Source organism: Stylophora pistillata, chromosome 10, assembly GCF_964205215.1.
Source record: "Stylophora pistillata chromosome 10, jaStyPist1.2, whole genome shotgun sequence".
NCBI classification, from domain to species: Eukaryota; Metazoa; Cnidaria; class Anthozoa; order Scleractinia; family Pocilloporidae; genus Stylophora; species Stylophora pistillata.
The window spans coordinates 17,399,275-17,423,619 of record NC_142528.1 but is presented as its reverse complement, the minus strand read 5'-3'; the positions used below and the strand labels follow the sequence as shown (position 1 = coordinate 17,423,619).

Genomic DNA, 24,345 nt, shown 5'->3' with positions numbered 1-24,345 from the left:
ACAAGTATAATTCTAAATACTACTAAAATATAAAATGTAAAATTGTAACATTCTAAAATTTAACTATGAGAAAGAGTCATACTGTAGAGTCTTGCGCTTGAAATCAGAAAAGTCAGATGTTCTAAAAGAGTCCAGAAGAGAGTTCCATAGTTTTGAAGCCATATATGAAAAGGAGTGAAGACCATAAGTCGTAGTTTTTGTAGACGGTAGAGACAAAATATAATTTCCGCGTAGATTATAGGATACAGACCGGAAACTAAACATATTCTTTAGATAGCCTGGATAGCAGTTAAAAAACAAGCTCTTCTACAATATAATTAAGAAAGTCTGAAGGCATCTTTTATACAGAGATTTGGAGTTAACTTTGCTAAGTAGAGAGTCATAGGGAGAATTATAATCCTACAAGATAACTCTAAGAATTCGCTTGTTTAAAGTATCTATCTTCTCAGTACTACGCACACCACAAAAGTGCCATACAGACGAACAATAGTTAAAATGTGGCATAATAAAAGCCTTATACAATCTTAGTAGAGTATATTTAGAGATAAGTTTACGAAATCTTAGCATTACATTGAACTGGCCATTTATCTTCTTACAAATAGTTGATATATGATTATCAAAACACAACCTACTGTCAATATTTATTCCAAATAAATCCAAAGAATCTTTTAATGGAAAAGAGAAGGAGTGGTCTGTTTTTCCTAAGACTATAGCCTGGTGTTTTGTCTCATTTACAATCATTCCATTGCTGCGATACCACTTATTTGCAACTTCACTTCCCGACAAATACAGTTCACTAGAGCTACTGGGTCGACATCAGAAGAGTATAACTGATGATCGTCCGCATATGCGTGAAATGTACCTTGCGTAACCGAGTAAAACAAGTCATTGATTAATATATTAAAAACCACAGGCCCCAAAACACTTCCTTTGTGGAACTCCTCTCAAAAGATGCATGGTGCATCTTTTAAGTGCTATTATACTTCCAAATATTTGTGCAGTGTATTTTGAGCAGAAAACATTCAAATTATTTGTTCAAGTTTATAAAACGCTATTGTTAAAACAATGAGTTTTACAATGCAGTTCAAGTTATTTTACAAGTTATTTTAATAATGAGCGATTACGTCACTTAAGGCCTTATAATCGATATAGTCTATCAGATTACCATCAGACAAGCTCTCTGTGATTAGAGCACTTTTGTTAGAATTTGGTCAATCGAGGAAACAATCAGTGGCAAGATAGGTAAGACTAAAGCACCCCGTTTTCATTGTTGCATGCATGGTGCATCTTTTAAGTGCTAACAAACTTCCAAATATTTGTGCAGTGTATTTTGAGCAGAAAACATTTAAATTACTTGTTTAAGTTTATGAACCGATATTGTTAAAATAATAGGTTTTACAAATAAAGTTCAAGTTATTTTACAAGTTATTTTAATAATGGAGAAAAGACGTTGAGCAATGCAAATGTAGTTGTGTTAAAACAACTGAAAAGGGGAAACAGCTCTTTTCCGGCTGCTGTCCGCATCTCAAAGACGCGTGTGCTTAAGCTCCCTATTATATTCAAGTTCTGCCCATTGACCAAGTGTCAAGAGTGATAGTCCTAAGTGCTATCCTTTATCAAGACTGGTTCATTGACGTTTTCTGCGAGCTTTATTTTACCAAAAAGTGAACAGTTAACTTTGACAGTCCCACAGCTCACACGAAACCACTGTAATAGTGATTTCCTTTTATGCCCTTCATCCCTTCTTTTAGAATCATCCTTAGAATTGTCCTTTCCTTTGGATAAACTATTAAGGCTTTCCCTTTTACACCCATGTTCATACTATTTCAGGAGGTAGGAGGGGGCTCTTAAAATAGTCAAAGGATCTCAATGGGGGTCCAACAGATGGTGTAAATCAGGCAGGACTTAGGGCCCTTACACGCGAGACAAACTAGGAGAAAGAAAACTATTAAAAAAAAAGCATGAAACGTTTTCTCTAAAAAGGCTACCACATTTTTATTGTGATATCTTTTCCACATCATTTTTGGAGGCCTGGTACCGAATATACTGTTTTTTCCTGTTAATTGAGCAGTTGTCAAAGGCCTTGGAGCTGCTATTTACAAGCAGAAATAAATAATGTTACTCTTAATTGCCAAAGTTTAGTCTTTCTGTTGACATATAAAAATCAACCTGTAACATTCAAAATCTCAACTACATTCGGACACTACAGTTTCAATCAGAGCGTGGTCTGTAACATGCAGGCTTAAAGTCCTCCCTTCGCTTTACTTATTACTCTTTTGTCATGTACAGATGTCAGATGCATCCGTTGTCATGTTCAAATATATAAATTTTGTAATTGCCCTTTAATCCTTCTTAAGTCTTTGAAGAGGAATCCTCATAACCAGTGCATCTGGCCGTCCATACAGCCCACCACTTAATTTTACACACTATCGCCCAAGTAACCCCTGCTGGAACTGCGAAAATGGTGAGTTCTGCTGAAATAACTGTACTCCGTACTCTGGTAGTTAAAGCAGAGAGACAGCCAAGAGCCAATGCTAAGACCAAAACAAGAAAGAAAAAACTTCCCCAGCCAAAAACACCCCCGCCCCGAAAGCAAGACCCAAATGAAGGTAACAATGGCCCATGCTGCGAATTATATACAATTATAAATGTGCAATCCAGCTAAAACGTTAAAAATCTACACTTAAAAGGCTACTTTCAGATAGATAGATAGATAGATAAATTGTTTATTAAAAAGAAACACCTCGCAGTCCGAAGACTGAATTATGTGTATAATATACAATACAAGAAACAAAATTCATAGTTAAAATGGTTTGAAAATCTTAATAATAAAAATATACAAATCTAATAAAAGAGTTTCACTTAGGATGATCTTGTGTTAAAAAAATATACATACTTAAACATATATATTTACATCCTTAGGCTATGGCTAACAAGAAAGGATTTTTTAAAACGATCAGTCTTGCACACTGGCACGTTAAACTTCCTATTGCTGTGCAGCTGCCTGTGGTGCTCAGCTTTAGGTGGGAGCAGACCAGCGAGCTTGTGATTAATGTCAAGAACAGTGTCATTAAAAAGATCAACCGATAGAGATGCTCTCCTGTCGTAAAGAGAGATGCCTGCCTCTTTGAGCGCGCTCTTGTAGCTTGCATAAGGAAAGATAATGCGCAAGGTGTGCTTCTGAATACGTTCCAGCTCTTCGGATAAATAGAACGGAAGGCTGGAGTGAAATACTTGACATGCGTATTCTAAAACCAATCTTATGGTACTACAGTAAAATAAAACAAGATCACTCGCACAGATACAGCACGTTTGAGTTGACTCAGGAGGTACAATCTTTTGGCAGCCTTTGAGGTTACATTAAAGATGTGATCGTTCCATTTGAAATCATCTCTTATGGTAATGCCGAGCACTTTAGCCGAGTTAACAGACTCAAAAGCAAAGCCATCGAGTTCAACTGGAGAATGAATTGGAGGAGATCTCTTAGAGCATGACTGCAGTTCCTTACATTTAGATGGATTCAGCTGCAGGCGATTCTCCTGAGACCAGGTGCTAATAAAGTCGACAGCTTGCTGAAGTGCGCTTTGTTTGGATGGTAGTACTATTTCCAAAACAGTAGTGTCGTCGGCGAATTTTCACATAGCAAACGACCCATCAGGTAACTTAAGATCGTTTATCAGCACCAAGAATAACCAAGGGCCAAGACGAGTCCCCTGGGGAACACCCGCAGGAACACTAAGCCAATCAGAGTAAACTCCGTTGAGCTTAACTCTTTGCTTTCTGCCCCTCAAGAAATCAATAATCCAGTTGATGGCAGTTGGCTTAACTCCGAGAGTATGAAGTTTACCAACCAAGATGTTATGGTCCACTAAGTCGAAAGCTTTGCGAAAGTCCAGTAGAGTCAAATGCATTTCAATCCTAATAAAGAAAGGAAACACAAGATAAAGTTCGTCATAAGACTTCAAAATTTTGCGGTGTCATGTGCGGACATGCGGTAGATAAATGAAAATTAAATTATTCTCAGACTCAAGACAATGCAAAGCAACAGGTTAAAACTGACACATAATAAAATATGGACTATGTCCTTCCATCAAGTGAAACTTTATTCATATTGAGTTCATTCAAGTGGAATGATGTGCAAGTAAAGATCTCACCCAAAAGACACATTCACCATTTTTGAACACTAAAATGGTGGCTGCGGGAAAACGGCCATAAAATCCCTTAAACACAAGATACCAATCAAGAAATTTAAGGACAAACAGACCTTGCCTAGGGCTATAAGCCGGGTAAATTTTAGGTTCCTGTGAAAAATAATATGAGTGCCAGTATTTTACCTTTGCAAATGGCAACATGGCCTTAAAATTACTTGCTGAATTGGACTTCAGATGACATCGATCATGAAAAGTTTACGCTTTTACGGCGTATTCTTTTAGCGTTCAAAACAGCGGTTCTAAAATTATGTTGGCAACAAAGTGAACGGGGTGAACTTTATTTATGACGGAAATATCCATCGGTGGCCAGTGAAATTGGTTTTTACCACTTAAAAGAGAGAACCTTCAAATGAACAGAAACAACAACCTTTTAAGAGCCAAATATTGGTCAGTCTCATTCAATTTTTCACCACATCACAGTCAGCGATTCTGTTCCAGCTGAATACCTGTGTAATGTTTGGTAAGTTTAAGTTACTAACATTAGCTAAATTAACAACTTGTGACTTGAATGCATACTATTACAGTTCACGCCATTTTTGGAATAGCATGCCAGCTTGGAGCTATTTACCTGACTTTTATTCTTCTTCTCTTTTACAGCAAGAATCCCATTCTAGGTGCTGAGCTTGCTACACCATGTGGCCATTCCTTTTGGGCTTCTGTGTAGACATCTTTAAGAGAACAAACCAAGGGCAATCTGGCACATGTGAGATGTGCCGTCAGCCTGTGATGGTGTTTTGTTCAAACCGTCACGCGAATACAGTGCTTGGGATGGTCTATGGCCAGTGCAATTACTGCGGGGCAAAAATTGCACCAAACCGGGCCAAAGATCAACTCGAACGTTGTACAGAGTTAGAAATAAATTGCCAAGAATGCCATGAAAGCATGAAAAGGAAACAGAAAGACGCACACAAAGCGACGTGTTCAATGGAAGACGTCCTCTGTAAATGTGACTTTAGTTTTAACAGAAGATATTAAAAAAACATAAGATCTAACTTGTAATGTAACAGGGGCGCCTTGCCTACTTAAATAGGGACAAAATATAAATAGAGTTTTTGGAAGATATGCGAGTTACGCCTTGTCTTTTCGCTAAACTTGCAACATGATGCCAACTTGTTTATGCCATCTAGTGGCATCAGAAGGACAGATTCTAATGATGGGTATTCTTTTGATTTATATAATTCCTATATGTGCCTCAGGAGCAAGCATATAAAGAGAATATTTTAGCTGATTTATTTGTGTAATATCCTTATTATGTTGTCTGAGTTCATATATTTCCCTTCACCATGACAAAGTATACTTTAAATTATGATAATCCAAAGAGTAACCTATTCTGTTAAAAATCATCTTGAAATGTGCTTACAATTCAACCATACCTGATATTTGCGAGTAACCTGACTGCTTTGAGGTTTCTGTTACAAAACACACTATAGGAATTAGGGAGAAGCCAAATTTAGTGTTTAGTCAACTCCTCAGCCCTCTGATTTTACCAAATTTTAAATCAGCCAAATAATTGAGTCTGGTTGGAGAGGAGTGGAAATTATATGTATTGCAAATAACAGCAAATGCACCAAATTCAGAAATACCCGTTCACAAAGTCTATGTAGCACATGGACAGAGACGGCTTTTTATTTATACCCGATGTAAAAACTAGAAACTTAAATCTCCCAGAATCAATGAAGACATTTCAAGAAAAGAAGCAAATTTTTCATTCTTCATAGAGTTCTACGATATGATACCCCTACAATTTCAAAACATGTAAATATGATCATAGTGGAAAATATGCTTAAGAAGTTGTGAATTTTTTATTTGTATTAACCCTTGTACTTTCTTTTTACTGAAGTATTTATTTAATACCCATATTGTAATTCCATTTTTTGTTCAAGCATTACAACAATTTACCTCTTGTTCATTTTCTGATGACATGAATTTCAGATATAAGAAGTTAATGGTGTAAGTTATTAGTACCTTAAAAGAGTTAATGGTTTATAGGCTGTTAGGAAGTAGGCACCATGCCTATCTTGAGTATCATCACATCAATTAATCTGTCTGATTATATTGCATGGATAAATTTATCAAACAAATGGAAGTCCTCTCTAAAAGATTTTTTGGTTTTTTTCAAAGCTGTAATACAAGTTGTTAAATGAGATTTATCCAAGTTAAACTTCATTTCCCTTCCCTGATGTTGTTTTTTCTTCCAAAAAAAAGTTATGAGATAAATTATCAATAGTTGTCTATTGGATGTATTTTTGAATGAATGCTATCAATACAAATTGTCAACATATTTGACATTTGAACCAGCTACCTAGGGAAAACATTTCATGATATTTGCTTTAATTATCAAGGTGAAAAAGGTCCAAGTTTAGCACTAGTCAAATATAAGTGTATCAAATCTCTTTTTGTATAGTGATCTGTTGATAAATTTTGAAGAAACTTCGGAAACTCATTTGCACTGACCTTTCAATATACTACCGAGGTTTACTCCAATTTATCTTTTCCTTGATAGACTTTGGGAACTAGCAACTTAATTGCTATTGACAATAATTATGCCTCCAAGAGGGTTTTTGTGCTCTTAAAAATTACAAACAATGAATTTGAAGATGTATCAGTTTCATATGCGTTTTACAGTGTTGTAAATCAAAATGTTAACCTCACAAAATGCATGGAAAGGTTGCAACCACAGTTCAACCCGTCAGTCCTAAATGTGTACCATACTTTCAGGGTTTTGTCTTATTCAAATCTGCTAGGGGTCTTCAATCTTTGCCCTAAATCTTGGGATTCAACCTCGTTCCCAGGGTCTCTCATCTTCTTGCCCCTGGAGCGAAAGAAGAGAGACTTTGGTTTAGGCTGGTTACGTGTCTTCGCAATTTTAGCAGATTACAAATTAGTGGTTTGAGACAGATTAGGCAGATTAGTGGGAATTTCTCTCTACCTAGTCCACTGGCGAGTGTAGCTTGTCGGCAATCAAAACAAACTACACGTGAAGCACTTTGAACTGAATGATGTCAATTAAGAATATTCAGAAGACGCCCAAAAAGATCAGTAAATCTTCCACTATGGTAAATATCTGTTGTTGCAGGCTTTGTAAACCAGTTGGAGGCGTATCTTGCTTGAAGAACATTTATGCAAATGATATCAAAATGGTCACTAGAGCTAACAGCCCTACAAAAAGGTTTGCTTTTAGCTGTTTAAGTTCATTTTTATCAAGGGGGAGTTACCAGTATTTGAATGAACTTTTTTTATTCTCCTTTTAGGATAATGGTGAAGATTCGAGACCAATCTGTGAGTTGTGTTTCAGACACAGTTACCTGTTGCCAAAAATGTCTGATTATCATGGGTAGACACTGAAACACAGGCCCGACTTCTGAGTCCTATAAAATCATTATTTTGCCATATCTCATGTAGCTGGCTGCTGTTTGGCTTTAAAGGAAATTGAAATTGAAATTGAAATTGAAGGGAGATGGGATCCAACTTCCTATTTTTCTCCCATTTCCTTCAACTGAAACGGCTTCTGTTGATACGTGTAATGAGACTGTATCCTGTTCCATCAGTGCATGTAAATGTGTTCTCTTTTATCAGTCAATCTGTATGGCAACTTATGCAAACACATATGAAGGCCCATACTGATCAAAACTACACTCTAAATAAATGCTAATGCTGGACTGTTTTTTCATGCTACTATAATGTTTTAATCCATCTGTGTCGCTTTCTTGTTTGCATTAATATTTGAGTTTTTGTGTATCATGCAAGATAAAATTACTTTGAAGGTGATAATATAATCATTGATATTATTTTTTCATATGACAGAGTATAATTTTTCTCTTCATTGCCATATACAAATTTTTCATAACAAATTCAAAATTTTTTTAATGTATATGTACATATTTTTTTTGTATCATGATAGTATAAATTTTTTTCCATGGTACTCAAAAATTTTGAGGATTGTGTGCTAATTTTTTGGACCATGATGCATTGCGTTTCATCGTGGAGAGAGGTATGGGTCGAGGGTAAGTTCCCGCCAAAACAGGCTGCCTTCGTCACCATCTTGGAATATGTCTTCGTCAAGAAGATAAATGAGAATAGCTAATATAGCATTAAACGGCATCCGAGAGATTGATTCTCTATTAAATATATCAGCCAGACAATCACCTTCTTCTGGTACCGATAACCAATCTCCAGGGCAAACTGGAAGTAGACCTAGCAATGTTCTCAGCGAGCTTCATTCTCGTTTCCCAACTCTATCGAGCAATGCAACCAATGCTCCCAGGAATGTTGCATTGTCATCCCGTAATATTGGAAGAGCAAATTGTACTGCAACAAGGGATTGTGCGATCAAGGATATTGTAATTGTCGGGGCAAACACTGAAAAAACACCACAAGCAAGAGAAGAAAAGGTGCAACTGGAAAGAAAGAATAGAGTCATTTCAGGTTTTGCGATTGAAAAAACGTGGAATGATAAGACTTTGTACAGCAAAGTAAAAGCACAATTCCCGGATGATTGCAAGGATATCGATTTTGAGTTTGTAAAAACTGTTATGGGACACTCAGTTAGCGAATGGAGTAAAAACTGATGGCAGCATACCGTTGAAATCTATTGCATCCACCACCACCATCTATGTTCGTTTATTTGCTGATGACTTTGATGACTTTGAGTTTGATAAAAGCCCTTTTGAATTTGATGAAAAGAAGTCAGAAAAAGAAGATGACCCAAGTGCTAAACTTCATGATGCTGATAAGACTACTGCAGGTAATATTGTGAGGTAGTAGTTAATTCTATTGTATTGTCTTTGGTTTTAATAGTTGCATTGGTATTGTGTTAGGTTTTTTTTAAATTTTTACAATCATCAAATCATTCTGGCATTATTAGAGTGCTATATACATGTAGTTATTGAAACAACAATGTGGCATACATGTAGCTCAAAATGGGACTAAATGATCCTAAAATTTACATTTTGATTTGTTCATGCTTTGAATGTTTATTATTATAAATAAAAGGCTAATAGATTTTTTAACAGACAAACGTTTTCTAACTTGTTCAGTTCATCATCAGAACTAAAAGAAATGGAAATAAACATCCAAGTAATCCCATAAGGGGATAGTGTTAAGTGGAATGCTTCAATTTGTTTTAAACAAAACCATTCTCTTATGGGATTACTCAACACTCTGCAATTTAGATGTTCATTTCCAAATTTTTTTAGTCCAGATGATGAACTGAACAATTTCAAAAGAACATTAGACTGATAAAAAATCTATTAGCTTTTTAAGTGTAATATTCAAACAACACTAGGTGATTACATTACGTTAAATTTCTGTCTTTCTTTCCACGTTTTCATTGTATATAATAATGAACACTATAAGAACTGGGAGTATGTTGTGCTTTTCAGTTGACAAGAGGGAAACTATTGACCTTACTGAAGATAAGGAGTTTACAACAATAGTTGTAATCACCCAAGAGATTATAAATCACAGTGTAAATGATGTGCAAAACCCTGTTGAAATACTAAAGTATGCTCAAGGGAAGATTCTAAATGGTAGACCATTGGAGACAGCAGATGTATGAATTGAAATTGAAGGGGAAACCAATTTTATTCTGGTTGACAGAGAGAATTTACTGGAATCGGGATTTGAGGAAATAAGCACAATAAGTAACTTCAGGTTACCACTGGAAGTGAACTTTATTGGCAAGGCTGCAAGAGACTTTGGAGGCCCTAGGAGGGAGTTTTTTCGATGGATGCTGATTGAGATTAAAGACAATCTTTTATAAGGTGGAGTGTTATTGGAAGATTTGTCTGAAAAATAAAAGCCAGCTGGCATTGTAATGGGGCTGAGTGTTCTTCAGAATGGTAAAATTCCTCAATTCTTCCCTGAAAACATTCTTAGAGAACTAGCAAATGGCCACTCATCATCGTCATGTGTAAGAAATCTCATGAGAGGGTTTCGTAAAGTTGGTGTTCTCCAGCTATTGATGAAACTACCCACTTTCATGTATCTCTTCATTCCAAGTGAGGCAAGTGCTCTCAGTGTGAAGAAGCTTGCTAATCTTCTTACTCCTAAATTCAGCGAGGAAGGCTCAAATGCAAGAAAAAAACAGAAGGAAGTATATGCTGCATTTATTCGTTACATTAAAGAAGTTGCTGCTGGAAGGAGAGTGTCGGGAAATAACACCCTTTACCTTGGTCATGTGCTGCAGTTTGTGTGTGGAACAGATGAAGAACCTACACTCGGATTTGTTTTATCACCAGAAATCAATTTCACTGAATGTGGTGATGCATTTATGCCCACAGCCAATACATGCCTAAATGTTCTCAATCTACCCATCCCAAGCTACTCCAAACAGCTTCCAGGTGACAAGTTTTTGTTCAACCTTTATGACTTGGCTTTCAGTAGTTCCTACTTTGGTGTTGTATAATTTTACAAAAACTGTGGGCTACGAAAAAAAAGGGGGAGATCGACTGTTTGTTATCAAGGGAACAAGTTTTGAATCATGGTTTTAACCTTTTGCATGTTAACAATTTGTTCTAACTAAAAACATTGTCATAATAACACCTTTCGTTGTGGTTTTATATATTTACAAAGTTTTAAAATTTGTTATTATTGTTTTACTGAGATGTTTTTAGAATCAGAATGTCCACTGTGTCTACATACAAACCCAAGCTTTTAAGTTGTGTAGGAATAATTTATATTATATTTTTGGGAGTTTATAAAAATTGTTCTTCATTGTTATCACTGCTATTCATAAAAATGATATACCAAATAAAGTTTTCCATTTTATCATGATGTAATTATTTCCCTTCTTAGCTTTGATGTCATTGTCATTGTTGCCTACACTGGAACGACTAACTACTGTTGTAGACATCTCACACTGTACGGCTTCCTGAACCACATGAGACAGCATTGTCAGTATATGGTTTCAGAATTCAAAACCATTGGCACTCAATTTTAATGATTTTCTTTGCCTTTCCACAATCCTTTTGCTTATGAAAAAAACATAAAACAATGAAAACTACTTCATAAATAATGAGATGAAAACTAGTGAACACTAATGTAGGATGCAGTGGTGTTTAAGGTACCAGTGATAGTTGAGATCAGGTCAGGTAGTGAAAGCTGTGTACTGTCATTTCAGACGTTAGTCCTTCGTTGGAGTACCAGTAAGTCTTATATATATCATGCAGAAATATACATTATTTTCTACTTAATGAAGTGATAAAATCCTAAACTTTGTTTTAAACAGTTAACCATTCTCGTTGCCAAAGAGGAGGTGGGTGGGTTAAAATTTCCTATCCAAAACTTTATTTGGTGATATGTGAAAAGAATTCTTCGATTTGAGGAGTTTTAACTAACTTCAAATTTCCAATGGACGATGATGGGCTATGAATACAATGGGTGTTTAACCCAACTACTCGGCCGAATATTATGTAGATAAATAGTAAAAATAATTGCCGTAAAAAAAACTATTTGATAAGCTGAAAACAACACAGGAAATTAATTTCTGAAGTGAATTTTTAGTAAGGGACCATTCATTATTTCTGGGAGGAGGGGATGGGTGATTAAATGAAGGGACTTTAATTTTTTTTTAAGCCTACAAAAGGGGTCTTGAAATACAGAGCTATCTTGGGGTAGCAAAATTTTACTATCGGAATTAAAGGGCGGTCATTGAAAAAATGTGTTTATCATAGTTGGACCCTTTAACAAAAAGGTACCTTTGCTAATTTATCCCCACCCCACCCATCTCCTTCACAAATAATGAACAGTCCCTAAGAATCAACCATGGAGTTGTGGAAAGTAAAAATAATTCAGAAATATTTCTTTATTCACTCAGAATCTGCCTTGATTTTTTATTTTATTTTCTATTTTTTAGTGTAACTAAGTATTCACATTTAGAAATGAAGAAATGAGATCTACACATTGCAAAGAGCTAAGCTGTCCCTGATATTCATCATTATCCAAGGGATCAGGTAATTGTAACATTTGTTCCCCTGAAATTGCACATGTTGGTGGATTCAATTGTACCTGATAGTCAACATCCTCCACAGGGACTAACCCTTCAGGATCAAAGCCATATTGATCTAATTCACTTTCTGATAGTGAGGGTTCAGGGGGGTTGACATTCTGTAGCATACCAGCTGTCCATAACTGAAGTGGGGAATTGTTTTTCTCTGTAGAAATTGGCCTGTTATTCATCTGTGCAACAAATTCTTGAAGGGAAATATTTATCCTTGGAGGGTAGGTATAGTGTAAACAATACAAATGCAAATCATTCAAAGGATCAAGAATTCCAGTTTTCTCCATTTCATTAAACAACTGTGCATAGAAATATAGGACCCCAGAGTAAACATCTCTACGACTTCTCTCCACTCGGCAGTTATGAACAGAGGACCCAGTGATGATACTAGCCCTGTTTAAGCCCTGTTTTTCCAACATGAATTGAGCAACATGAACATTCTCCATTCCATAGTCGCATCTTGCTCTGGAAGGTAATACATATTCATGAGTTCCCTCAACAAAGAGTTCTAAAACAGTTTCAGCTCTATTGTTGTCACAGCATTTGCAGTAAATTCTTAAACGCAAGAATCCATCAATACAAAGATGAACTACAAGCTTCCACCTACTTAGTTTGCGAGCACCATCAAAGTGCCAGAGTGAATTGGGTCCAGGTACACTGTACTTGCAACGGTATATAACCAATCTCCATCTTAATGAAGTGCCAATAGGATCCATTCTTCTAAGACATTCGCTTACTCTTGACCGCTGAACCCTAATGCCTCGACTTCTCAAGGCACCAATAAGTCTTCTTTGGCCAATATTTGGTGTGAGAAACCCCCCTCTTGCTTGATTTGTGTCAGGTGCAGTCATCATCTTTTCAGTTTATCATCTATTTCAAACATCTTTCTCCTTCTTTGAAGTGTAGATACACTGATACCAAGCAGCTTGGTTATTTTTTCCCAAGAAAAATGAATTGTATGCAAGTATTCTATTTGGTCCTCACTGATCACAATGATTGGTCCTCCAGGTCCCTCTCTGCCTTCCACAGGTGGAGTAAAACAACTACCTGATGAGCTTCCACTTGCTACAGTTTCATGAGAAAGGGGAACATCGTGAAGGGACTGCACATTACTCTTAAGGAGATGTAAAGACTCTTTCAACGTACAGTTTTCTGGAGCTCCATCGAGATCATGTTCAATCAAAGTCAGTGTTGCATAAGCATCCTGTAATCTATGTCTTGTTATTTTGATGATTTCTTCTGTCCAAGTTGTTTCTTGGAAATTTATAAAAAGATTAACTACTCCTTTTAAATTCTGAAGGAAGAGTTGTAATCCTCGCTGATTTCGTTCCCTAAATATAGTATGCCTTGACATTTTTACGGTTCTAAAATTACAACTTTGAAAACATGGCGGCGCTCGACCTATACCTCTCTCCACGATGAACGCAATGCATCATGGATCCAAAAAATTAGCCCACAATCCCCAAAATTTTTGACTACCAGGGGAAAAAATTTATACTATCATGATACAAAAAAAATATGTACATATACATTGAAAAAATTTTCAATTTGTTCCGAAATTTTTGTATGTGGCAATGAAGAAAAAAATTATACTCTGTCATATGAAAACACAGTGTGTAAATATTATATTCTTACCTGACTCCTGCTACCACAAGGTTCATAATTCTTTCCCTTAATGTTTCAAAACTCCATTACTGCAGCCCTTTATTCTATGGCCTTCCCCTTCATCTAATTCAAAAGCAGGAACATCTTCAAAATTCTGCTGCTCATACCACTCAGTCTTGAAGATTTTGTTACATCACTCTGCTTCTCAAAGATTGGCTTCCTTTTCCTCTTCGCATAGAATTTAACATTTTCTTGGGAAATATTAACTCTGCGAGCTACATGGCCATTTTTATACTTAAACTCAAAACACTCCGCTATGCTTGAGCTTGAGGCTCAATTTCCTTAACTGTCGTTTCATAGTTTAAATTTTTAATTTCCCTTGTCTAAGTCCTCATTAAGCTTTTTCAATTTTTACTTTTAAATATTTCAAGTATTTCAAGTCACACTACTGTAATAAGCACCTTAAAATCCTGAAGAAGAGGGGCTACATAAATAAATTAGTATTATTGACACATTATGTAAAATGATTTACCCTCCCATTTAGCGACATCAATGCTGTCAAAACAATATGGTGTATACTTCCTGGAACTGGGAGTTCATATTGTGAAACTGAAATAAAAACTTGTTTCAAGTCATAAGATCAAAGGTATTTTAATTTCATGGAGGTAAAGAAAATTGTTTGGTATAACAAGGTTTCACTGCAGTACTTGAAAATATTAAACTAATTGCCATTGATCAATATTGACAGAATTTTTCTCTTAAGGTATGCTGCAACTAAACTGGATGAAGACCTGTTTAAAAAGTGCCACATATTCAGCTCCTTTTTCTTTTCCAAGCTGTCTCAGAGAGTGAAGATAGGAAGAGTCTGTTTTACCTTGGTAAATGTGTACCACATCCTCTTATTTCTTAAGGAGTAGTAAGTCAGCTTTAAAATTCTACGGGCTTGGTTACAGCTCACCAGTTCATTAACTACAAAGTCAGAGCTTCATGGCCAATAAATATTTTCCCATGTATTATTTCATTATCTCATTAGTTCTTTTGTGTTTTAGTATCACAATCTTGTTTCACCTTCTCTGTAGTCCTGAGCACCGGCATGCGAGTGCTTCGACATTTACAAGAAATGTGGACATTTTCCTAAAGATGTTTCTCTTCATACCCGTCTGTAGAAGGTATTTTCCACAATTTATTAATCTTTACAGTGAGTGGGAGATGCGGGGACGCTCAGTTGTTGTTTCTCTAATCTGTTAGTTAAGCAATTTAATCTGGGAAAGTAATATTGAATTATACATATGGAGGCAATGATTCCCACAACTTTGCCAGGAATGTACAGATGGTATTTGTTCTGGGTCTCAGTAAGTTATTGTTTTTAAAGTTTTAGCCAGTTATACTCCCTTTCTCCTCTTTCATTTTTATCACTAAACTATACAGTCAAACCCCGCTTCTCATTATTACGGACAGTGTGCTTTGTTCCCGGGGAAAAGAAAGCCCTTACATTATCTCTTCATTCCGTTTTAGTGGACATTGGTTCTTGGTACTAATCTATAACCTACCCTTTTTGGTTGGAAAAGCACAAAAGGACAAAACCTTGCAAAAGTGTTTAGTTGAATTGCTTGTTGATGATTAGATATCTGATAGTAGAAACCTCACTTGACCTCTTATAAGGGTATACAAGGACAGTTTATACAACATCACTATTTCATTATAAGGGGCTCACTCACCAAATGGAGTGCCAGAAAAAATATTCTGTCCTAAATTTGCAGTTTCAAAGTATTGTCTTTATTTGTCATTGATATTCGCAGGGCACCAATCATAATGATCGACTCAATCGTCTATGGCTCGGAGGATGGGTTTAACAGCTATCCTTTGTCAAGAGAACGAGAGGCAGACCTGATTCGAAGGTAACTTATTTAATCGCAGTGATAGTTGTGAAACGTTTCCTCTACCGTTTAAATAATGATAATAATTTGCATAGCGCGAATACCATATAATATTCAAATGCACTTCACAATAAAATGACACAATACAATTTTTATTGCGGCTGCATATTTTAAGGCTAAACCTTCTATTCTGATTTGTACGCAGTTTTGTAAGATGCGAGTGGCTGGGTAAAGAAAAGAGTTCTGCTTCTGACTTCACTCCTGAATCAATGCCCCTATATTACCCCAAGGTAAGACGTTAATCCAGTGATCAGAACATCCCTATCTCGAAAGTACATTTCTAGTTCTTTGTTGTGCATTGATGAGGGATTGCTTGTGAACGAATCTGAGATGCGCCTTTTAAGATGAAGATTACACCGTTGAATTAACAGGGGTAAAGATTTTTTTGTCACAATTATGAGGTGGAAAGGGTATGATGATAATGGCTTTAGGTAGCTATCTTTTCATTCAGAGTGACATCAATACAAATGTTTGGTCCCACAGGTGCCACAACAAGAAAATGGGTACGACTGTGGAGTATTTGTCATGCTGTTTATTGAAACTTTCTTAAATCAAAAGGTGAGTCTAACTTTCTTGTATCCAACACAATGAAACTGTTGACTGAGGAATACATTATCTTTCACCCACAGGCAGAATCGCCCAAAGCTCATTTGCTGAAACATAGGAATTTTATATCCTTACTCTTTTAGACATTTTGGCAACCAGTACTTGTTTGTATTTTTAGTGATTTACATCGATGAAAAAAAATAGTTCAATCGATTGCAAAGAGAAATAAGATTTTACAACTAAAAAAAATACCCCCAAATAAATATTTCGCTGGTCAAATTTCATCGCAGGCACGTAGAGACACTGACAAGAAAACTCAGAAAACTAGAACAAACTAGAAACCTGAAGAGAAACGAAAAAAAATTCGCCAAGAATGTAAAACCTTTGGCCACAAGTCAAAATTGCTCAAAACAGAATGATATCAACAAATTGGTCACAGAACTCGAAACTAAAATGACAGAAGTCGACAAACTCCTTGTGATGCTAAGAGCCCAAACAAAGAATAAAGAAGTTAAACCATACATTTGTGCATTCTCTGGCTCTTCAGAATATAACAATAATGGGGAAACCAACCCAAATAGAATTCTCAGAAACCACAAAGGGAAACAGAGAAAAAGGGAGCAAAATAGAAATCGTTCAGAAACAGCAATCCAGTCACGCAAAGAACATATTAACAACCTGTCAGATAAAGAATTGACATTCGCAGACATAATAATGCTTTTAAGGGGCTTAAAGTTTATTCCTACACCCGCAACAAATGAAAACTTTTGTAAAGCACAATCTTTTAAAAGACTTTAACCTTTTTGCAAGGCAAATGCGCCTCCAATATATTTTCGGCGGGAAAGAAAGCAAACTGCACCCCTTCTACCTTAAATCCACATAGGAACCACTGGTTCAAAGATCAGTGGCCTTAGAAACCTTCCTAGAGGAGGTCAAACTCGAACTAATAAACACTCCTATAAGAGAGGCCAAAAGATAACCTATCAACCAACGAAAGATGTGCGTTACAGAACCTCTCGCATGACGAAACTATTAATTTGAAGAAAGCAGACAAAGGAACCACGACAGTAATAATGAGCACAGAACAAAAAAATTCAAGAGGGCCAAACTCTGTTAAACGATCCTCACAACTACAGGCCCCTAGCCAAAATTATGGCTGCGCAAACAGCTCGAAGAATTGAACAACTAATATCATCCATGCTCACGACAGGCCACATCGATGAAATGACATCTAGATGGCTCTCCCAAATACCAAACCCACCGAGAATTTCAGAATTCTACACACTAACCCCCAAATTAATAGTTTCGTCACCCGAGAGGTTCTGTAATGCACATCTTTCGTTGGTTGATAGGTTATCTTTTGGCCTCTGTTATAGGAGTGTTTATTAATTCGAGTTTGACCTCCCCTAGGAAGGTTTCTAAGGCCACTGATCTTTGAACCAAGATCTTCAATGTCTATCTGAATGGCTAGAAGACAACAATCTTGTTCTCAATGTTTCAGAAACTAAGTGTGTACTATTTACATCTCGAAGGCATAAAGAGCGCGATTGTATGTTAAATCTTAATCTTATCGGAAAGCTCATTTCTTGCAAAACTACTTTTAAATACCTAGGCGTGGTGTTCGACAATTTTATGACTTGGAAGGTGTGTAAAAAGGTGGCGTCAAGAGTTAGTATTCTGGGCCGCATTAGAAGTTTCGTCACAAAAGAGGCAGCAATACTTGTTCATAATACCTTAATTCTTCCCTTATTTGATTACTGTGACATTGCCTGGAGTAACCTTTTACAACAAGATATAGATCGACTACAGCGCTTACAAAATAGATCTGCACGGGTTATTACACGTTGCTCTCGGTCATCTGAAGCAATAGATCAGCTGCAATGGCCGACTCTTTCCAGTAGACACTATTACCACAAGGCTAAACTCGTTTTTCTCTGTCTCCACTCATTAGTTCCTAGTTACTTTTCATCATATTTTACCAGATTTTCGAATATTCACAATTATTCCACGAGGCAAAGTCTGAGGCTATCCCTACCAAAAGTAAAACAGAATTTTGGGAGAAGGACCTTTCTTTTTACTGGCGCAGAAATTTTTAATAAACTTCCTTTAAACATTGTGAAGAGTGAAAACATTCAAACGTTCTGTCGCCGAGCAAAACATTTCCTTTTACCGTAATTTGATAATTTTGATATTTTATTTACTATGTTATGTTTTAATTGTGTTTTAGCTTTGTAGTTTTAGGCTGTTAATGTAGTTGTAAAATCTTAGTCATTATATATACATATATATCTATTCTAGAAATTTGATGTAAATTATTTTCAATACAGGGCCCCTATGGATACCAGCCTTAGAGCTGAATGGGCTACCCTGTGTAAATAAAGTTTGCTTTACTTTACTTTACACTAACAAAAATCCACAAACCTACTTTGGTAGGAAGACCAATAATATCTGGGTGTGATGGCCCTTCAGAGAAAATTTCATGCTTAATCGACCGCCTCTTGCAGCCAATAACACAACAACGAGAATCCTATCTTAGAGATTCAAAAGACTTTATTAATATTATCGAAAAAACAAAACTGCCAAAGAATACAATCCTTGCCTCAAGGGATGTAACTAGCTTATACACAAACATTCCTCAAGAAGAGGGAAAAACGACTATATGCAAAGCATACGAAGACTTCTATAAAAATAATTTACCAATCCCCACTAATTTCTTGAGAGAAATGCTCTGCCTAATACTCAAAGAGAACTCATTTCAGTTCAATAGACAACATTATCTACAAACCCACGGAACGGCGATGGGAACAAAAATGCGCATGGCTTTTGCCAATATCTTCGTGGCAAAAATCGAAAAAGAGAATATGCAGGAGCAAAATCAAACCGCTAGTTTCGAAGAGATATATCGGCGATGTCTTTTGTCTATGGGACACAACCGAAGAAAATATAAAAACATTCCTTGAAAGGGCAAAAAACTACTTCGATACAATAAAATTTACGGCTGAGATATCACAATCAAAATATTTTAAGTGCCACCCATGATAGCATATCACAAAGGAAAGTTGTTAAAAGACACCTGGTCAAAGCTAAACTCTGAAGGCAAAGATTCTAAACTAGCTCGCCCATGGCAGGAGTCGTGCAAAGCCCGTCATAATTTTTTCACACAAATAAATCAGGTGATTAAACCCAAAAATAAGGAGAAAGGGTCCCAGCAACCAATATCCGTCACGACAAGAATAAAGAAACAGGAAATGAGTCTCAACAGCCCCTCTTTTATGCCCACAACGATTCCGGATAACCTTAACCAGCAACCAGTAAATCATATGCAGAACTTTGAACAATCATACAGTATACGTTCGCCCTTAATCAACTGGTCAATCTCCAAGCCCAACAAATGCAAGTAGTCTAGGCGTCTGGCTAGCACATACCACGGAGCCTGGGATGTGCTACCAAAAGCGGCAAAGTATAAAGCAAATACAAAATGGGTCCCAAGACAGATCCTTGTGGCACTCCACATTTAAGGTCATATTTCGTACAAGTACCACCATCGATGAAGACATATTGCGCGCGATTCGATAAATAAGATTGCAACAATAATAGAGGCCTTCCAGCTATCCCAAACCGTACACGTAAACAAGAGAGGAGGATGGTATGATCAACTGTATCGAAGGCAATGGAAAGGTCTAACAACAGTAAAATTATGATTTGACGATTATCAATGGCAGAAAGAATATTTTTGTGAACACGAATAAGTGCAGTTTCAGTACTGTGATATTGCTTGTACGCCGACTGGAATGTCTCATTTAACTCATATTCATTAATGTAGGAGATAAGTTGATTAGCTACCAATTTTTCAATTGCTTTGCTAATAAATGAAAGATTCGATACAGGGCGATAATTGGAGAATTGAGTATGATCCAAAGAAGGTTTCTTAAGGAGCAGACGTAACATGGCAACCTTGAGTTGCAAAGGCATCTGACCAGATTCCAACGAGATATTTATTATTTCGGAAATGAAATCCAACAGAACACTAAGTGCATTTCTTGTAACATAACCAGGAAGAGGATCAAGAGCACATGACTTAGCAGCCAGATTCATGATACATGTATGAACTTCGTCCGCTGTTAGCATTTTGAAAATATCAAAAGAATATGGACAGGCATTGTCAACAACAGGAACTGTATCTCAATGAGAGAAAGCAGCAGTCATTTTATGACCCCGTATTCAATCTATCTTTGTAGTGAAGTACTCAATACACTTGTTAGCAAGATCAGTGGGTGATTTGCAGGGAGATATCGAATATCTGTTTTCCTTTGTAGTAGTTTATCAATTATCTTAAAAAGCTGTTTATAATTTAACTGATTCTCATTGATTAATGATGCGAAATAATTCTTCTTGGAGTCACAAATTAAGTTGTTGACAGCATCACATCCCTCAATAAACAACTTACCATCAGAAGGAAATTTGGTCATTCGCCAGCGTCGTTCAAGTTTTCTACGGGATCTCTTTCAATTATTTATCTCCTCAGAATACCAAGGTGCAGCGAGACACAAAGTAACTATCTTGGTTTGCAGTGGAGCACGAGTCTCAAGTATGGAAGTAAGGACTCTGTTATATTGATCAATCAAATAATCCAGGGATGAAGATGACGAGGCAAAAAGATCAGGAAGGCTCGAATTCATAACATCAGCACAGAAATTATCAAAATCAATAGATCGAAGCTTTCTGAATGAAATAATCTTGTCGTGCGGCGGCTTTTTAAGCGAGAGCTGGAGGTGAACAGCAGCATGATCAGAGATGACAAAAGGAGAACCAATTGTTAAATTTGAAACAATATTATCATCAGATCTTGTAATCACAAGATCTAAGGTGTGTCGATCTTTATGTGTTGAGCCATGTGTATGTTGAGTAAGATTGAAAGAATCCAACAATTGGAGAAAGGTCTAGGGAGGTGGGTGATAAACAATAAAAACTCTGAGTTTTAAACCGACTGTACTTGACAATAACAAATCCATATATTCAAAGGACAAAAAATTCTTGAGCGGCTGCAACTTTAAGTTGAAACATGATCAAAATAACAAGCCAACTCCTCCTTCACGAGTAGAACCAGGTCTAGGAACATGATGAAATGAATAACCTGAAGGACATAAATCACGAATAATTAATTCATTGTCAGCATCTGATTGAAGCCATGTTTCTGTAACGCCAAGAAGATCAATATTATTTTCGACGACACGACAAAGTCCTTGATGATAGTAGTCTTGTTGTTAATTGAATGAGCATTTAGCAAGTAAAACTTCACAAAGCGAGCCCTTGGTGTGTAGCTTTTAATCGGGTTAGGAGTAAATTAAATTTGAACTATTTCTCCCACTCTGCAACCTCTTAAACTTTCTTTGGCAATGGGAGATTCCAGTTGTAGCAGAAGCTCTGAGTATGATGTACAAAAGGCACTAATGGAGAAGTGTGTTGTGAATTGTGATTAAGCCAATTCATCGATTTCGTTGCAGTCGAAAACGCAGAGAACTCATATCCCAGATAAGCGTTTTGTTCTTTATGTATCCCCACCATCCGAGGGGATGTTGGACCAGTATTAGATTCAATGTCCACGAAGATAGAAAGGTCAAATTTTGTAGGCAGACCAAGCATCATGTGACCACGTTCGCACCAAGTACAAATTGAGCACGCAAGTTTGTTTCTTCCATCCACTAATCTAACTGCGCAAGGAGGACCATGACATCTCAGCAATAAAGAGGACTCTAATAAATCAAAAAATTGATAAATGATGATCGAAAGAGAGTAGGAAAACAAATAAAAAAACCTAATATGATGAGAACAAAGTAACACGTCGCAGCCATCTTGGGCGCATACATTAAGCATCACACATTAAATCACACAAAACTCCTCAAACCTTTGTGTGCTACAACCTCTGCAAAGCTCTAGAGCACTGAAAAGTATCATCGACCATACCACTACTGGTCCTGAACTCACTGTCAGCATTAATCCTGAAGCAACTCCGGCTTCTATTTTGATTTGAGTTCCAACACCATTGTACTTATTCCAACTTTCCCAGGAATTTTTTTGATAGCACATCCAAAAGAACAATGGGTTTCATGTGGCTTTTGCTGAGTGGCAGCATTAATAGGAGCTCCTCTCATACCATATGGAAAAAACTAATTTCCAATACACTCTTTGGACTGTAATGAATGTCAAGTTCCAGTGAGAGCGATGTGCATGGGGTAACGCGATATTTTGCAACGTTTTTGATTTGTTCATGTAACACCATGTAGGATGGGTGTGCTTTCGCTTCACCTTGATAAAAATGTAAGTTCCATTTTTCTTCGAGATTCACATTTATTACCAAAGCATGGTATTATTTACCTTCTATCAATTTGAATCTTAGCTTATTATCTAAAATGGAGGTACATTATACTCAAAGAAATTAGACTTGCAATGTGTTTCCTTAACGAGTACTGAAAGTTGGCTATTGAGGAAGCAAATAAACATTTCCCAAAAATATGTTCAACATGTCAACAAGTTCAGTTTAGAGAAGTTATTTTCAAATAGCATCCTTACATTCCAGTCTGAAAGGCAAAATATATCCAAGAATAAACAGTTTAAATTGCACCAACATTTCGTTGATCAAAGGATCGAAAAGCTCGCCAACGACAACATCAACATGCTCACGTCATGTGTGGAATCTGGTGACTAGTCTAGACTGCAATATTATTAACCTCCGGTGTGTGTTCAGTACATGCACAGAGACAGTTAAAACATGTGCTCGAGTGCACAAGAGAACCGCCATGTCGAAATTTCTACTCGCTCTGTACTCATTGTGTTGTTTACTAAGCATGACCCCCCCGTTTTATTCTGTCACTGTTAGAAGTTTCTGATTAAGCATTTGTTGATTAAAGTTGATCAATTCAGTCTTGTGGTTTACACAAAAATGGTGCCGTGACCAGGGTCTGATCGTTTCTTCAATGAAAACAAGTGACAGCGACCTGATAGCACGTGGTTGAGCGGAATCTTCAGAACTTCTCAAGTAAGTAGGTTGAATTCACAGTTCATAATGGCGGAGAAGGCTGACCAACTTAAGGATTCTCTGAAAATCGCCGTCAAAAGGAGAGGTAACTTGCATCAGATGTTTACCGATGAAGGCAAGAAACTCACGTCAATCTTCGACAAAGCTAACGAAGCCGATATTGCAGAAGATGACATTGAACAGTTGAAAGTTCGTCAACAAAAGCTCATAGATGCAAGACCCGAAATGAGGCAACTGGACAAGGAGATTAAAAGCCTTCATGTAATACTAGTAGAGGACACAGCAGATCAAGATTTCGACGATGCGGACAATATTTCTGATACGCCATCAGCCTTGTTCAGACAAATTGAGAAACTCCTCCTTCGCAACTAGCAGCTGCAGAGCTCTAAATCCATCCCACATGCGGACTCGGGTGGCTCCAAACATCTGAAACCATTCTGCACTCAAGTTGCCGAAAATGTCATTGCCAGTCTTTGAAGGGGATCGAAGGAAATGGCTCAGCTTCTGGGATGTTTTTAAGTCCGAAGTGCATGATGTGAAGGAATCTCAAAAGTCAAGAAGTTCAACTTTCTGAAGGGCCAGTTGTCAGAGCATGTGAAAGTGAGAGTGGAAGGTATCATGGCCACTGAAGATAACTACGATTTGCTGGTTGAAACACTGCAGGATAATTATGGTGACAAAACTGCTATCAAGAATGCTCATTGTGTTGCTCTCGTCACTATGGTTAATGCGGTCGATGCGATACTTGTCTACTGATTGACGAGATAGAGACCATGGCATGGTACAGAGTAGAAATAAGAGAATTGAGAAAAGTATATATGCCAAAGTGGATACAAGAAATTACACTAAAGATTGATTTACTTAAAATTGAATCATGCCTAAACACGTCAGTTGGAGTAAAGGAATCCCTTATAAATCGGCAGAAATATGGTTGCAATGCACATCTCGTTGGTATTATACACCTTATTATTGCAGTTATTGTCAGAGATGTCACTTACCAGTACGGCATCT

General features: G+C 36.8%; 2 protein-coding genes and 1 pseudogene across 2 annotated transcripts; all 3 read left to right on the top strand.

The window, feature by feature from the left end:
• The first annotated feature begins 9,991 nt into the window (after positions 1 to 9,991).
• Positions 9,992 to 11,078, top strand: LOC111329711 (uncharacterized). Its single transcript, XM_022934478.2, has one exon. The coding sequence runs from the start codon at positions 10,027 to 10,029 to the stop codon at positions 10,615 to 10,617; it is 591 nt and encodes a 196-aa protein (XP_022790213.2). The 5' UTR covers positions 9,992 to 10,026; the 3' UTR covers positions 10,618 to 11,078.
• Positions 11,079 to 14,474: 3,396 nt separating this feature from the next.
• Positions 14,475 to 16,390, top strand: LOC148722047 (uncharacterized). The gene is made up of 5 exons (XM_088736989.1): positions 14,475 to 14,480; positions 15,194 to 15,408; positions 15,615 to 15,713; positions 15,898 to 15,982; positions 16,236 to 16,390. Exons 1-5 carry the CDS (start codon positions 14,475 to 14,477, stop codon positions 16,341 to 16,343), a joined length of 513 nt encoding a protein of 170 aa, XP_088593115.1. The 3' UTR covers positions 16,344 to 16,390.
• A 361-nt stretch (positions 16,391 to 16,751) lies between these two features.
• Positions 16,752 to 19,436, top strand: LOC148722046 (uncharacterized; annotated as a pseudogene).
• The last annotated feature ends 4,909 nt before the right edge of the window (positions 19,437 to 24,345 follow it).